This window comes from Anabrus simplex, chromosome 3 (assembly GCF_040414725.1).
Source record: "Anabrus simplex isolate iqAnaSimp1 chromosome 3, ASM4041472v1, whole genome shotgun sequence".
Taxonomy (NCBI): Eukaryota; Metazoa; Arthropoda; class Insecta; order Orthoptera; family Tettigoniidae; genus Anabrus; species Anabrus simplex.
The window spans coordinates 430,073,918-430,089,882 of NC_090267.1; the positions used below are offsets into that span (position 1 = coordinate 430,073,918).

Below are 15,965 nucleotides of genomic sequence, written 5' to 3' on the forward strand. Positions count from 1 at the left end.
TTATTGAATAACAATAGAAAAGTTACCGTAGATAAACTCATCGCTGAGAAGAAGAAATCCTCAGGAAAATAAAAATGTATAAACTGAGACCTTAGGAATTCTTAGGTAAGTTTTAAGTTGCAGCTTAATTTCTAAGAAAGGTTTCAGACTTTTGTTGTGAATTGCCATCATGCATTTTCCTAGTAACATTAAAACTTTTTGTATACGTATTATGCGTTCTAATCTTTTAAAGATACCGTGTTGAGTTACAAGTGACAGATGTCATCATAATTTTACGTAAAGAAATGTACATGTACTGCCCTTCCAGTTTTCTCCCCGCATAAAACTCCTGTAGTATACAAGCCTAAGTAAAGCCACAATTGAAGGAGTGTTCAATTTTATCGTTAAGGTTGAATAAATGAACAATATCATGGTGAAAGTGAGAGCGGGCCCTACACTGCCATGCTGAACGCCAGCCACTAGCGTGACGTCACGGTCCGAGCCTTGTGGCCTGTCTATCTAGTGTGGCCTTGGCTTACTCCTCACTCCTCTTACCCCGCAATCACACGACTTCTCATCCGACGACCATAGTAACTAGTGTCAGTGATTTATGGACTCATGTACAAACTGCGTGGAGGGAGATTCCCCAAGAATCCATGTCACAATGTTTAGAGGCTCTGACTGCAACATGTGGAGGATTCAGGTAGGAATGAGAATTTGCATCTCTGTCTGACAGCAAAACTGTGTACCGCATTATCTTCTTCTTTGAATAATTCAGTCTAATGACGGGTTTGCCCCTGCGATGAGTCTTCTCGATCCTGTGCTGTACATTTTGCATCTGCATAGCTCCTGCATCCTGAATTCACAAGAAATGTTATCATGAATGTCTTTCTTGGTCTTCTATGAGGGCGTTTCCCTGGTATTTTAATTTCCATCAGTACATTCCTATGTCGAAGCCTTTGTCCCATCAAGGAAAGTTGTCTCTTCCTAATCTTATTCAACAGGTGCCTCTTTTCTTGGACAGTGTTCCACACCACATCTCAAATGCTTCTAGCCTCTTAATATTACTCTTGACTGATGATCACAAAAATCAGCGAATGGCATCAACCATAAATTTTTTCACGCGTTACCATAGTGAGGGGGTAGAGAGCAGTGGACGCATTCTTCTTCTCCAAACAAGCCGAAAAAGTTTAAACTGGCACTGAACAGCAGGAAAACAATAGCTGTCGACCATAAATATGTCTGGTTGGCGGACTTTATGGAGTAGGGGACAGCAATAACAATCAAAGTTTATTGTGAAATTTTATGTTACCTCCGCTGAGCAATTCAGAACAAACAAAGAGGCCTGCTTTCGTCCGGCATGTTTTTGATCCATGACAATGCTTGATCACGCGCCAAAATGAAAATGAGACCAGCCCAAAATTGAGCACAGACCCCTCCATTTCTCAGACGCTCTTCATGTCTGTCATTAGTATCCAGGATCAGTAGTTACTTACACGGATGGTTTGAGGGTAGAAGTGAGTGATAGGCAAGATGGATAGACTCTTTTAGGAACAGTATAAGAGGAGACTGGACTGTAATCCCATTACTGAAGAGGAGTGGTGGAAAGAGGGGCAACAGTGGAGAAGTGCCATCAACACCCCCAATCTGACAGTAGCTGAACAAGGTGAAATGAAAATGATGAGTGTAATATTATTATTTTTCCATCTTTCAATGCTTAATAATTTAATCACCTTTGGCAGGCCAGATGCATGGTACGTTTTCCTATCCATGGATTAGGTCAAAAAGGAACTTCTCTCTGGAACCACATAAATCATTTTAACACCTCTGTTCCGTGTTGACATACAGCATTACCGGACAGAATCACATCATATTTAATTGGACAATCCACTTCAGCAACATGTGGCATTTTTAATAGCGATTACATAACAGATTCTTCAATACACTGATTAAAAAGGGAACTATTTCACACACCTATCAACTTATATTTAAGAGAGAGTTCAATGATCCATTAACACCTAAGAACTTCCCGGATTTCTACAAATGTTATTTTAGGTTGATAAAATCATTTTTATCAAGATTTATGGAACAAAAAATGTTTGTACAACATATTCTAGTCTTATAATGAATGCAGACAAACATTATGAAATTTAAAAAAATAGATTTAAGTGTTACTCTTACATTTTTGAGGATCCAAACTTCTAAACAGTAGGTTTTGTTTTATGTACAGTTCACCCGTATACTGTATTTTGACTTATTTAAGAATGATGTAAAGAATTAATGTTACCAAGGATTTTCTAGAATTAACACAATTTTTTTTTTTACAATTTTGCATGTACCATCAGAGGTGGTAAAGATAGTGATATGGTAAACCAAATGCATGGATATATATAGGGAGACTAGCAAAACCTTCTACAACCTACATCATACACTTCCAAAAAAAAAAAAAAAAAAAAAAAAAAAAAAAAAAAAAAAAAAAAAAAAAAAAGAGGCATAGGGGATCATGTGGTAAGTGAAGACCTAAACACATGGGGAGCTAACAAAACCATTAAAGGAAACAGAAAAACCAAGGTTCAGGCAGAAACGAGTACTAATAATGCCCGTGACACTACGAGAACAACCCACCAAAAGGTGTAAATCTGGAAGCAAGCATATAGAAACATGATAACTATACACAAAAACAATCAGTTCAGTGCAAAGAAAGATATTATCAAAGGCAATGCACAACAAACCCAAGACTCATTAAAAACCTTTTTATGGAACACTGTAGGATTACACAACACTCTAAAATTTAGCGCCAGAAAATTTATTCCCAAAATATGAGGCGGTAATTTTGACTGAAACATTCCTTAGAACAGAATGGAGTTTTGAATGATTTTACTCCATACATCTGTTTGCAATGCAAGGCTGACACAGAAGACCAAGAGGAGGCATTACCATGCTACTGACAGCAAAATTATCTCCATTCAGTGTCATGCATAAATCTGACTACATGATAGTGGTAAAAACGAAACTCTGTGTAATTATCGGCCTGCAGTACTTATTGGGTGGACTGAGTAGCCTAGTAGTTGCTGTTGCCAGTCCCAAGCCCAGAAAAGGAGGAGGGTTGGCTCAATGCTGTAAAATGATAGCCAAAGAACATCTTGAGACAACCTCTAAGGCTCAATACCTTAGTTGTAATTTTCTCATAACTTCATTAATCACCAACTCATGAATCATTATCACCTCACTGGATCACATCCAAAGCTGTAACTTGGGACCTAGCCCCATCACAGGTGATACCTCGACAATCAACTATGGAAAGTCTTCAAATGAATCTCGACAAGCAGAAGAGGCTAGGATAATAACTCAATGACTCCAATGCCGATGGCGTACTGTGTACTGACATGATCGTTTGCGATGTCTGTACTGTAGGCTTCAGTCTTTGTTTTTGGGCTGAAGTGGTACGTTGATCAGCCCTATCCAAATGGAGTTGTACCCGGTTACGGAACTTGCAGATATGGTGTTTGTGTACGGGCAAGCAAATGGAAGCAGCAGAGAAGTGGAATGATTGGACAGGACCAAATACCCACTTAGGAGACATCCGGCTCACACCATGTTTCCACGACTGTTCGAATGATTATGTGAAACAGAGCAATTGGTACCACAGCATAACCAAGGACGACGACGAATTACACGGACTACCGACTTAGAAGATGCAGAGCCTGCTTGTATGGATGAAGCGCCTGCAATCAGCACTTGAGCAGTTGCATGTGTGATGAATGTTTTGCATATGACAGTGTGGCGAGTATTAGGTGAAATGCAGCTACACCCCTACCATCCCACAGAAATTGCAGGCTTTGAGTCCTGCTGACTTCGTACCTCGAGTTGTGTTCAGCCATTGGGTCTTGCAGCGCCTTGCAGTTTGATCCTCACTTTCCTGCGTATGTGCTTTTCACAAATGAAGCCTGTTTCACCAGAGACAGAAAGCTAAATAGTCACAACACTCATGCTTGGGCTGATGAGAATCCCGACGCTATAGTTGTGAAGAGCCATCAGCACAAACTTTCAGTCAACGTGTGGGCAGGCAGTCAATAATTATGTAGTAGGCCTGTTTCTTCTTCCTCCCTGCCTAAATGCAGCAGCATACACAGTGGTGCTCAGAGGTGTACTACCCACGTTCCTGGAACATATTCCACTTGCCCTTTGTCAATGGATGTGGTTCCAACATGATAAAGCCCCATCTCACTTTGGACTGAGGGTTTGTGAAGAGCTGGATCAGACATTCCCTACAAATTGGATAGAAAGAGGAGTTTCTGTTTCATGGCCCACTCGTTCACCTGATCTCACCCCACCTGATTTCTTCTTGTGGGGCGGCGTGAAGAGCCTTGTGTACGAGTCACTTGTTGAAACTGAAGAGGATCTCTTGGCAAGAATTCTTGCTGCCTGCAACAATGTTCAAACGACACCGAGGATATTTGAAAGGGTACAACCAAACTTTGCGCGATGATGCCATGCCTGCATTGACACAGGGGGATGCCATTTCAAACATTCGTTGTAAATGGAGCAGCTTGTGAAACTTGTGCTGGTAAACGGACTTAAATGAATAGAATTTGGCTTAAGTTTTGACAAGATCCTTTCTGGAATATGGTTCCTTATCTAAATTGATCCATTTGCCGTCCTCCATCATCCCTGCAAGTTTGAAACATCATCACAGATACACCCTTTACATCCTGCTGATCATCTGGGAACAACTCAGAAAGAAAGACAACAAAGTTATAGAAAACGTATAAGCAAGATTTTTGAAAAAAGGCGATAAGCAACTCTATTTCACCCCATCATGCCTGGCAGAGAAACATTTTATCGAAGATCTGAGGTATGAACTACAACTGCTAACATCAGATGCATACCAAAACCTATTGCAAGATTTCCAGGAAAAGAGAGAAAAAATATAGCAGGATTTTTACTCTGCCAATGCGAAAACCAACAGAGAATGGATGAAAGCAAATTATGAACTGAAACGTGGTAACGTGACTTTAACTATAAGATCTGCAAAAGAAAGACTTTCCACAAAGCAGATGAACAGTACAAATATAAAATGTAAAGGACCAAGCAACAGATACGATGACGTGCAGTCATAGGCAAATATCACTCGCACAGTTCTATGAAAAAAAGACACATAAATGTATTCTTATATAGTGTTAATCTTATATAACTTATCCATTGGCCATTGGTTGCATTAAATACTATTATTATACCACTATTCATGTTTTTTTTTTATTATGCCCCAATTTTACGTTATCAATTCTTCCTTGCGTAAAAAAGGCTTCCTACATTTTTGTTGTAAGTTAAAAAGTTGAAAAGAAAAGTGCATCTATTTTTGCCAACTGAAATTCAATATTTCTGCTGCTTCCAATGCTCTTTGTTGAATCATCATCAGTTATTGGAAAAGCCATCATTTCTCAACTTAGTTATGTACTCTGGCACTTTGTTATTGATCTCAGGATATTTACCTTCTTAGTGCCACGAAAAGAACCTATGTGCATTGTTTCAGTTTCTCTTTATTGTTGCGCCAATATCCGGTCGTGTTTCTTTGGCTGCTGGCTTCACAAAACACAGCTTTTAATTCGAAAGCTATGGTAAAACTATACTTCTAGTTATTTAACTCCATAATTTACACATGCACACACATACACCCTCACTTAGCAGCAGCCTATGGCACACAACACAGAATCAGAAGGAAGTTATGGCATTGTTGTTGATTCATTAACATTGGAAATACAATTTTGTGCTTTTTCTGTAGCACCACAAAATGGTATCCTCCTTTTTTTTGACAAATTGTATTGGGAGGGTATTTTATGTGAACTTTATTTTTCCTTATTTTGAAAAGCCAGGGGATTTAATATGAAAGGGGCCTAATATGCGAGTAAATATGGTAATTTATCTCTATTGGTTGGTTTATAGATAAAGGGTTGGATTTCATTTGCTTAGGATTGTTTATTGGGCCACAGTTAGTAATGCATGTGGCTTTGTAAAGGGCAGTAGATGACATGCTATCCTTGCTGTCAGGTTGCTCATGGGAAGACAAAGGGAGAACAAGCCAGTCCATGCAGTCCATACAGAAAACGTTCGACCAAATTCTTCATGAGCTGATCTGGCAGGCACTTTGGTGGCGTTATGTTCCCGATAAGAATGTTCATGGGATGTAGATCTTTTACCATAACGCCAGGAGTAAGGTACAATGTCCAGCTGGAACCATAATGTCATTTCCCATTCAAGTCGGCGTCCATCAGGGATCAGTTCTGTCACCCCTGCTATGCATTCTTTGCATGGACATAGTGACGGTGGACATCCAAGTAACGCACCCATGGACGCTCCTACGTGGAAGGCTATTTTTTTTTTTAGGATAGTGAAGAGTACCAAGACCTTCAGGAACAAGCAAAAGTGCGGAAGCTAGACTTGCGAAGCACAGACTGCAGTTAATCATCAAGAAAATATAATACGTAGAGTGCAGACAGATGGAACCATCCAAATTGATGACCAGAATCTAAACAAAGCTGGCCAGTACAAACCCCTCACCTGCGCGGAATACGACGACCTTTCTGATGCCTATGTTTGTATCAACGCGGCCTGGCTAAAGTGGAGGCAGGTCACTGGAATTATTTGCAACCGCATAATACCACCCATCTGAAGGCCCAGGTCTACAAAAGTGTTGTGCACCCAATTGCACTTAATTGATCCGAATACTGACCAGTCACAGTCAAATATGAGCAAATTCCATGCAACAGAAAATGTGAGAAGCGCGTATGCATTGGTATGGCCATGTTTTACATAATAGTACAGTAATGAACAGTCTGTGGCCAGAAGGGCTCTCTAACTCTGTCTAGAACAACACTGACCACAGGGTCGACCCAAAACATTGGCTTGATCGGATGAAGGAGGACATAAAACTCATCAGCGTCTCCCCCAATAATAATAAAAATAATAATAATAATCGTATGGCCTCAGCTACCGTGTGCAGACATTTCAATTTGACGCCATCTGGCTGTCTGCTCGTCAATTTCGACGTTCCGTTTTACTCTAGGCCCCCACTAGATGGCAGACCGAGTAAACCGAAACTCTCTTGGGCGTCTATGGCTGAGATTTAATTAATTTTGTCGGGTAAACACCAAATGTGTCACCAGAGATCTTTTACATGCCGACATCGTACGACATGGAGTGTCGAATGGACTTTTTTCCGCCCTTCAAAAATCCGACTACCTCTGCCGGGTTTGAACCCGCTATCTTGGGATCCGGAGGCCCCAATAATGATCTTGATTGACAGAAGTGGCGATTAGCATGTAAAAAAGTGCATCCTGCACCTGGGCGGGACAAACCCTAAGGAGAAGAGTTGATAATGACATCTGTGATGAATTCTGCAAGTGACTCCATCTATATATAAAATATAATGTCTGTCTGTCTGTTCTTTACACAAATCCATACTGTTTCACCAATCTGAACCAAATTTTGTATACTTACCTTTTAGGACCCTGCAGGTAATCCTGTCAACATTAATTTTTAACACACCTCTCCATTCCCTACATTTAGACTCTTTGGCACATTCATTTAGGCTAATATAGGCAATGAGACAAAGCTCATTTTAAGCTCCATGATGCGAGAAACAAAACTTGGCAAGTTTGTATGGGACTAAAAACCCTGTTTTGAGGCCCTAAAACCAGCTGTTACGGAGATTTTGGCACCACACCGCCTCCGTTCTAGGAAATGGATGGAAAAATTACCAGCAATAACCATGACAACATCTGACCGAGACTACGGATGAATGTGTATTATCCGCGCACTTTTTAGTGATAGATTTTTGTACTCGTTGGAGAAGTAAGAAGGGTTCCGTTAATACTGCCAACTGAATGGAAATTAAATCTGAATTGAATCGATAATATGATCGATCGATATGAATTGTATAAACCTTTATTATTTAAAGCAAATAACTGTGTCACACACACAATATTTAATACTATATAACATTTCCCGTTGCGAAACGTGTTCCTAGCATGAATTCTATAGTTTGGCTTTGCTGTGTAAACAACAACAGTACGAGTACTTAAAGTGTACGCCAGATGGCGCACAGCGATGATAAGCGATTCTTAGTTTGTGTTTCAAAGGTTGCCAATACGAATCTCGAAGATAACCAAAGTCGACCGCTTCAGCACTAGGGTGTAAATCTATCACTAAAAAGTGCGCAGATAATATATGTTCCAGCACAGTTCCCAACCAAACTTTGTACACACGACTTACTACCTGGACAAACGACTGTAGGGGCAAGGCACTCCTAGGGGAGGGGGTGAAAATGTATAAAATAACCAAGCAAGACCGATATTAGTATTGAACCCATAGTTTTCGGGGTCGCCAAGATGAACTGTGACACTCTGGATGCTGTTTAAGTAATAGTTCATCCCCAGTTGGAATGGAGATTGAGAAGGGGTGAAAAAGAATGTCCACAATGAAAGAGATTATGCATGTATGTATGTTTCAGATACCTCTTAACTGAACTTAGTACCCATATGACTCACTCTGAAAAGAGGAAAAAAAAAAAAAAAAAAGTTACTTTGAATGTAAGATATCACTACAAACAGAAGTGAGGAGGGGTGACGTGAAAAAGTAATTAAAAAATTACCAATATTAGTGTCGAATCCATAGTTCTCTGGGTTGCTGAGATGAACTGTGACACTCCGGATATCATTTAAATACAAGTTCAGCCTCCGTTAGCATGGCAATTGAGAATGAAAAAATATGTCCAAAATGACCTACTATCTGGAAGAAAAATACTGTGAGGTAAGACATCTACCCCCAGGGGAGGGGATGACATTTAAAAATAATAAAAAACTGATTGAAATTGACTTTCAACCTATTAGGTCGTGTTTTATGTACACAGTACATGTTCAAGAGGTGTTAAGTACAGAACAAAAATGGCCAACCGATATATATATATAACACAACCTAATACTATACGCGCACTTTAACTTGAGCCCGGATCTCCATAGTAACGAATGGGAACTAGGGCTCAAGAAAAAGTGCGCATACTATAGGTCATGTTTTACGTACATAGTACATGTTGAAGAGATAAGTACAGAACAAAAATGACCAACCGGATATGTATAACACAACCTAATAGGTTGAAGGTCGATTTTGATTAAAATGCGGTCATGAAAGTTCAATATTCATTAATCAAAAACTATTGATATTTGTGCCGAATCCACAGTTTTGGGGGTCCGAGATGACTTGCAACACTCTGGATGCCCTTTAAGTCCAAGTTCAGCCTCCATCAGCATGGGGGTTTAGAAGGGATGAAAAAGAAAATATTAAAAATGACCAAGAGGAGTGTTGATTCCATGGTTTTTGGGGTCCAGAGGCTGATTGATAACAGTCCCTGAGACTGTTGAAATCTGTACATCATATCTATAGTGCAACGCGTAAACCCATACAGTTATAACTTAGTTTTTTATTTGTTTGAAAGGATCGGCTACTTCCCAGACAATCTGGGGTGCGACAAGCAAATATTTCAATGGGAAACTAAATAATCACAAATTACAATTTAAAATTATACACATAACAGTATTTCTAAATCTACAAAAGAGTGCGTAAACTATCAAACGATGTCACAATAAAGAAATCTACAAAAATTCACTTCAAGTAGGTAACAGGCCTACAAATCCTAAGAGTAAACATTCAGAAAAGTACCGAGCAGGGCTGAGCATTACAGCTAGTATTGTATAAATTTCAGCAAACAGCTACTGACAAGAAAGATATGGAAAATACTGCGTGATTTATGATAACTGGTTCTAAAATTACCGTAAAAATATTTCTATCGAGGTGGAGTGGTGGGTCCCTGGCCATTGTAACGAACACATCACTCTCCTAAAAGTCATACGAGGTAAGATTTATAATTCACCTTTCAAAATAATGTTTCCCCGAGTTGTGTTTTGTTAAGTTTCAGCCAGGACAGATAAGGACCTAGCAGACACTGCTTCTGTAGCAATTTGGCCTGGAAGCAAAAACACACTAATTGTTCGAAAGCACTTTTCTCACCAGATAGCATGTTTAGTAATGAGAAAAGCCTGTAAAAATGATGTGAAATGATACTTGAAGTAGCAGAGGAGTTCCTTTATGCTTGACAGGGAGCCATCAACCTGCCCCTAGAAGCATTCTTACTTATACAAGAGAAATAAAACAAGACAATGTAAATTGGCAAAATACAGCACTTTTCTTTGTTTCTATTGGCATTATTGATGATGATGATGCTTGGTGTTTTAAGGGGCCTAACATCAAAAGTCATCGGCCCTATTGGCATTATTGGCTGGCATGTAAAGAAAGGCAGTTTACTATTGTTTCTGATAAAGATTGCATCATGTCTGTCCACAGCGATAACACATTCATTAAAAATAATGAATCTGCGATATTTGAAAGTGTTATGCCTTGTGTCTGGGATGCGAGTGCTACATTATCTGCAATGTAAAGTATGAAACGAGGGAAATTCACCATTTTTTTTTTTTTAGTAAGTCACTCAAAGGGGCTTTCTTCAGTGGCACTGTGCTTCAACGTGTCGTCTTTTGTTACTTGTTGAGGTCCAGGGCTGATACAAAAGAATGTGCAATTTTAGATCTTCGAAGTCTCAATATTCTGGCACTACACTTCCATGTGTAGTCTTTTGTTGCCTGTTGAGATCCGGGCTAATACAAAAGAATGTTGAGTGTTATATCAGGGTGTCCACCAAATCCAGATTTTAAAATTCCCTGACATTTCCCTGTTTTCCAGACATAAAAACCAGTTTTTTCCCTGACACATGATGACAAAAAACAATTATAAAGGAAGTGTCAGTAATATTAAAATACATTTTTAAAACTTAACATCCAAAAAAATAAATGAGCAATTAATGTGCATATTAAAACTTGGAAGTTCAATTTAGTCTGATTAAATTCACTTTAAGCTTTTTAAAAAAATGTATTGCTATTACTGCTTCAGTGAAGAAACTTCTTTGTAGCCACCGACTCGAGCTTCTGCCATCACCCTCCACTACTTTTCTAATTCTTTCAGCAACAAAGCGGCCTTTCTCTTATTTTTCGCAAAGAATCTTCTACTTCCAATATTTCACGTTTCTCCTTTAGATTTTGAACATACAAAGCATGAACACTCCTTGCACCATGGAGCATGTTATCAATGGAGACCTTTTCAATTTCACCAGGGTTTGGGATTGAATCATATATTATTCTTTGTGCTACAAGGGATACTTGTAGCATGTTCTCTACTATAATTTCTTTATTAACAGGAAAACCACATTCAAGTGAAGCATTTCCATGAAACAATATTAATATCATTTTGAGAAATGAAGCCAACTTTTCTGTTTTCAAATTTACTATCGGACGAACAGTGCGAAGCCAAAAGTGATCTAACCTCTCGTCTTTAGAATACAAAGAATTCACTTCTTTCAAAGTATCATTCTGACAAACAGAAGTGAACTCCCTTTGTACATGAATGACTTCATTACTCGAGATCCATTTAAAGGCATTTAAAGCTATCCTTAGCAGTCTGCTGCTTAGAGGCTACTTGGCTACACTTGGATCGAAACAAGAAATTAATTTAGTCAGTTTATATGCTAGCGGTGAGCAGATGTGGCCAACAGCTGAAAACTGCAGATGATGATGACGATATGCCAGTGGTGACCTTTCCAGTAACTATTTGCACAAAGCTACCATTCCCCTTAGATAATCTGTGCAAAACACTAATATATCTCTATCATTTAATCCAGGATTGCCACGAAGTGCTGCTTTAGCAGCATAACCTATGTCAATTTTAGATGCAGGCAGAAGATTTTCTTTACTGTCTAAATACGTTTTAGGAGATTTCCTGAAGACTGCAGTGACTCAGGCTTAATAAACCTTGTCATGATATTTATCATCAATGAAAGATTCATAAAGGAGTGATGCAAATGGGAGATCTGTCAAACTTTTAGGAATGGTTCCAAATCTCCAACAAGTGATAATAAAAATGACAACTTGGCCTTAAGAACCTTATCTTTAAGTGAAGTTGATACTATTTTGAAGCTGTTACAGCTTGGGATTTTCTTGTCTCTGTTTGTTCCTTCCACATATTTTTCGACATTAGGTAAGATATCTATAGCATGTTCAATGACTTGAAAATTTTCAAGCCATCTTATAGCACAATATTTAAAGGAAATACGTTTGAACCTGAATAATGTGTATAATCAGCACAACGTGCAGGAGCATAGCAAAACAAGAAGTGAAGAGCACAAAGAAACTCTGCAATATTCCACTGGGTTTCTTTTACTGCCATTTTATATGAATTGTGCACAGTATGCAAGCCACAAGATCCAATGTTCAACAAAATAGGAACATGTAGATCATCTAATAAATTACCAAAATCCTGAAGGAACTTTTTATTAACATTTGGACCATCCACTGAAATTTGTAAGTTTATTTAGATAGAGTCCTTGCTGTGCTTGCAAAAAACCATTTAACAAATCTGAGGAGGTAGAGTGACCAAGAAACATGGAATCAAAATAAGAAGTGCATACTTCATTAGTATCAAGATTGAAACAATGAACTACAAGATCCATTTGGCCTACCTGAGAAACTTTATTCAGTGACTCGTCAAACCCAACGGTGGAATGTGTGCACTTACTATCCATCTCAAGAACTTGTTTATGGAAATAGAGAGCCAAACCATGAGTGATTGTATATGCAACTTTTGTTCTGTGCAGTTGAACTTTCGAAGCTGTTTCCGAGTCTGGACACATTACTGGAAAAAACTAAGAACGCAATATAGGTCTAATTCATCGAGCTCACCATTCCCCAACAACACAAAATATTCAATAGTAAGCAGATCAAAACATTGAAAATTAGATCTATCAATCATATTGTTATTGATATTATTGATTACTTCACATTCGAGACCACACTTTTAACTTTTCATTAAAATTTATTCCTGGCATAAAAGACATGCCCTAGATTAATGTTATAAAAACTGAAAAATGTGTTTGTATTACACGGATAAATATGGTATGTCAATTTTATCTGGCAGAAGAATGAATTTCCAGATTTTTCCCTGAATTCCCTGACATTTCCAGGTTTTCCCGTTAATTATCAAATTCCCTGACATTTCCCTGTTTCCCAGGTTTTCCATACAGGTGGACACCCTGTATATCCATTAAGTCTGAATATTTTTGACCAGTTACTCTTGTTTTAACTTCAAACAATTACGATCTTCTATACTCCGGGCCACCTTTCGAACATATTAAAGCGGAAGTAAAGTCATTACCTCATAACACTCTCCTTGGTTGCCAAATGAACTGGCGCACGATAGAAAGTTGTACTCCAACATTATAACACAGCACATTGGAAAAAATTAATGCAATAACGTATTCGTATTAGTGGAGTCCCATACTGCCACTGCTGTTTTAAACGGACTGTGATAGTAAATGCACCCATGTGGTCATGACATCTACTGAATAAGTATAGCAGCTTCGCATTGGCGACAGTATTGCCGTAACTTGTGCTGACATTAGTCATGAAACGCATGCCCCCTTTCCCGTCTCCTACCATGTGACAACACCGTAGGAACAACCTCTGCGTCTTTCCAAGGCCTATACACTCCCTTCCACTTTACTTTGCTCAAAAGGTGGTCCAGAGAATAGTGTTACATAACCTCGACCATTGGCTAGCCCTAGACTAAAAGTACGAGTAATTAATGGCAAAAGTTCAGAACAGCTTACATTTTCCAGCGTCACGCATCCAGGCGCAATTGCACTGTCATTTGTTTCTCTCTCGTTCGCTTCTCGCGAAGGACTTGATCGTGCGGTGGACAGAGCTGCCAACTGTTCATATAAAGAACTAGTCCTAGTGTAGCGGCGCTACTTTTATTTACGAATCTCCTTAACGCAGCGGCACTAAGGTTACAGTAGGTTAGTGACAAAGCCATTGGTCTGGATTGGTTAGACCATTGGTCTGGATCAAGCAAAGGGGCTCCCAGGTTAGAAGCCATGAAGCGGCCCTAGGCCTCTAGTATCCCGCGTGACACCTCCATTGGTCTGGATTGGTTAGGGTAGGTTAGTGACAAAGCCATTGATCTGGATTGATTAGGCCATTGGTCAGTGACAAAGCCATTGGTCTGGATCAAGAAGCCGCGAAGCGGCCGTAGGCCTCTAGTATCTGGGTGACACCTCCATTGGTCTGGATTGGTTAGGGTAGGTTAGTGACAAAGCCATTGGTCTGGATTGGTTAGGCCATTGGTCTGGATCAAGCAAAGGGGGTCTGGGGGTGTAAGCCCCCAGGTTAGAAGCTGCGAAGCGGCCCTAGGCCTCTAGTATCCTGTGTGACATTTTACAGATTGCATTCACCTGTGTATTTATTGTGCAGTTGTGTATTTCTTGAGCACGGGTTGGTAACAGAATTCACTTACTTCACTGCTAGGAGTGACGTCATATCCCATAGTGTCTCACCTAATGGAAATGCTGATACGTAGTTAGGCGATGTACTATGGCGCATGATAACTTCTATTAGGTTATAAAAGCAAAATTACTTTTGGGGGATGGCGGGTGGGTTCTTAACTGTCGCAGTGAACACATCGCTCCTCCACAAGGTATACCACTTAAGATTTCCAACATATTACATCCTTATAATGCTATAAAACTAACGTAAATCTTACTGAATTTCTAATGTTTTCATGCTCTAATAATAATATTTACGTAGCCTATAAGTGGTTATCAAAATGAACCCTTGTTTTAGCTTAAAACAATTATGATCTATTTAAGTATGAAATTCCACTGATATTAATGGGCCACGTGAACTAATTCTACTGTAGTCAATGTCAAGCTACACAAAACAAAAGAGCTTTTGAAAATAAATTCAAATATGATGTAGAAGTACCTATACTAAGAAATGTTGCTTACCTTCTAATATCCAGCTCTTTTATTGTATTGTTCACATAGTGCGCCAAACGTACATCCACTGCTGCCTTCCTGCAACCTTCATAATGATCTGCAGGAATATCTGTCCGCACACTGCGCAAAGAGCTTAAGCATTCCCGTGTGATAATAGTTTCCACTGTAAAACAACATGGATATTTATATATTCTCGAATTATCATATAATTAGATGCCAATTCTACAGTAAAAAGTAACCAAACAAAATGACACACCTCCTTTCTTTTCTATAATCTTCACACATTTATCATCAGGTTCAGGACAAACTTCACCCCAATACCAAAGCCAGTTGAAAGGAGTTCCACAGCCGGGATGAGTTGATACACAGCGATAACAGTACAAACTGAAAGGTGACCACCCAGAACCTACAAGGAAATACCCGTTACTAAACACATTATATTAACTTTTTGAATAAGATTAAGTACAAAAACTTCTGAAATTTTAAGCCAGATCATAAAAGCATATTAGCAGTATCGTGTTTTGAAAAAGCCACACTTTAACATTTTGAGGTTAGAAATAAACTTCAAATGAATATAATTGCCACACCCAATAAATAACATACAATATCAAGCCTTACATTGTTGGACAAATAATATCGTCATAACAAACAAGCATATGATTTTAAATGCAATCATTTTCCAATTTAATAATACAACGTTCTCAGGTATGATTCACTCTAAATTATAAAACATTCACACCTAAGCGCACCAAAGCAATTGGTTTGTAAACAATGGTAAGATCGGGTAATATGACCGTTTCCAAACTAGATTCCAAAGAGAATGAAGAGGTTCTTCTTAGAGCTAGGAGAGGAGCACTGCCGTCTCGATCCTCCTATACTGCCTGCTCTATGCGAGCCTTTTTGCGACTAGGCCGCGACGTAATTTCTCCGCTAGATGGCAGACATAGACGCACAATGTTCTAATCTTATTCTAATGACGACAGCCTACAAAACATTATGCAGTATGGTCATATGTTCATTGAAGCTCTTAAATTACATCAGTAATATTAAATATCGG

At 39.0% G+C, this 15,965-nt stretch overlaps 1 protein-coding gene across 1 annotated transcript in view; it reads right to left on the reverse strand.

Annotated features, from left to right (window-relative positions):
- Positions 1 to 15,705, reverse strand: part of crim (QVR superfamily protein crim) — a 37,143-nt gene extending 21,438 nt beyond the window's left edge. Inside the window, exons 1-3 of the mRNA XM_067143455.2 lie at positions 15,527 to 15,705; positions 15,165 to 15,314; positions 14,918 to 15,071 (exon numbers count right to left, since the gene is read on the reverse strand). Coding sequence (XP_066999556.1) covers positions 14,918 to 15,071; positions 15,165 to 15,314; positions 15,527 to 15,584 — 362 coding nt within the window. The 5' untranslated portion in view covers positions 15,585 to 15,705. The remainder of the gene's footprint in view (positions 1 to 14,917; positions 15,072 to 15,164; positions 15,315 to 15,526) is intronic.
- Between the last annotated feature and the right edge of the window lie 260 nt (positions 15,706 to 15,965).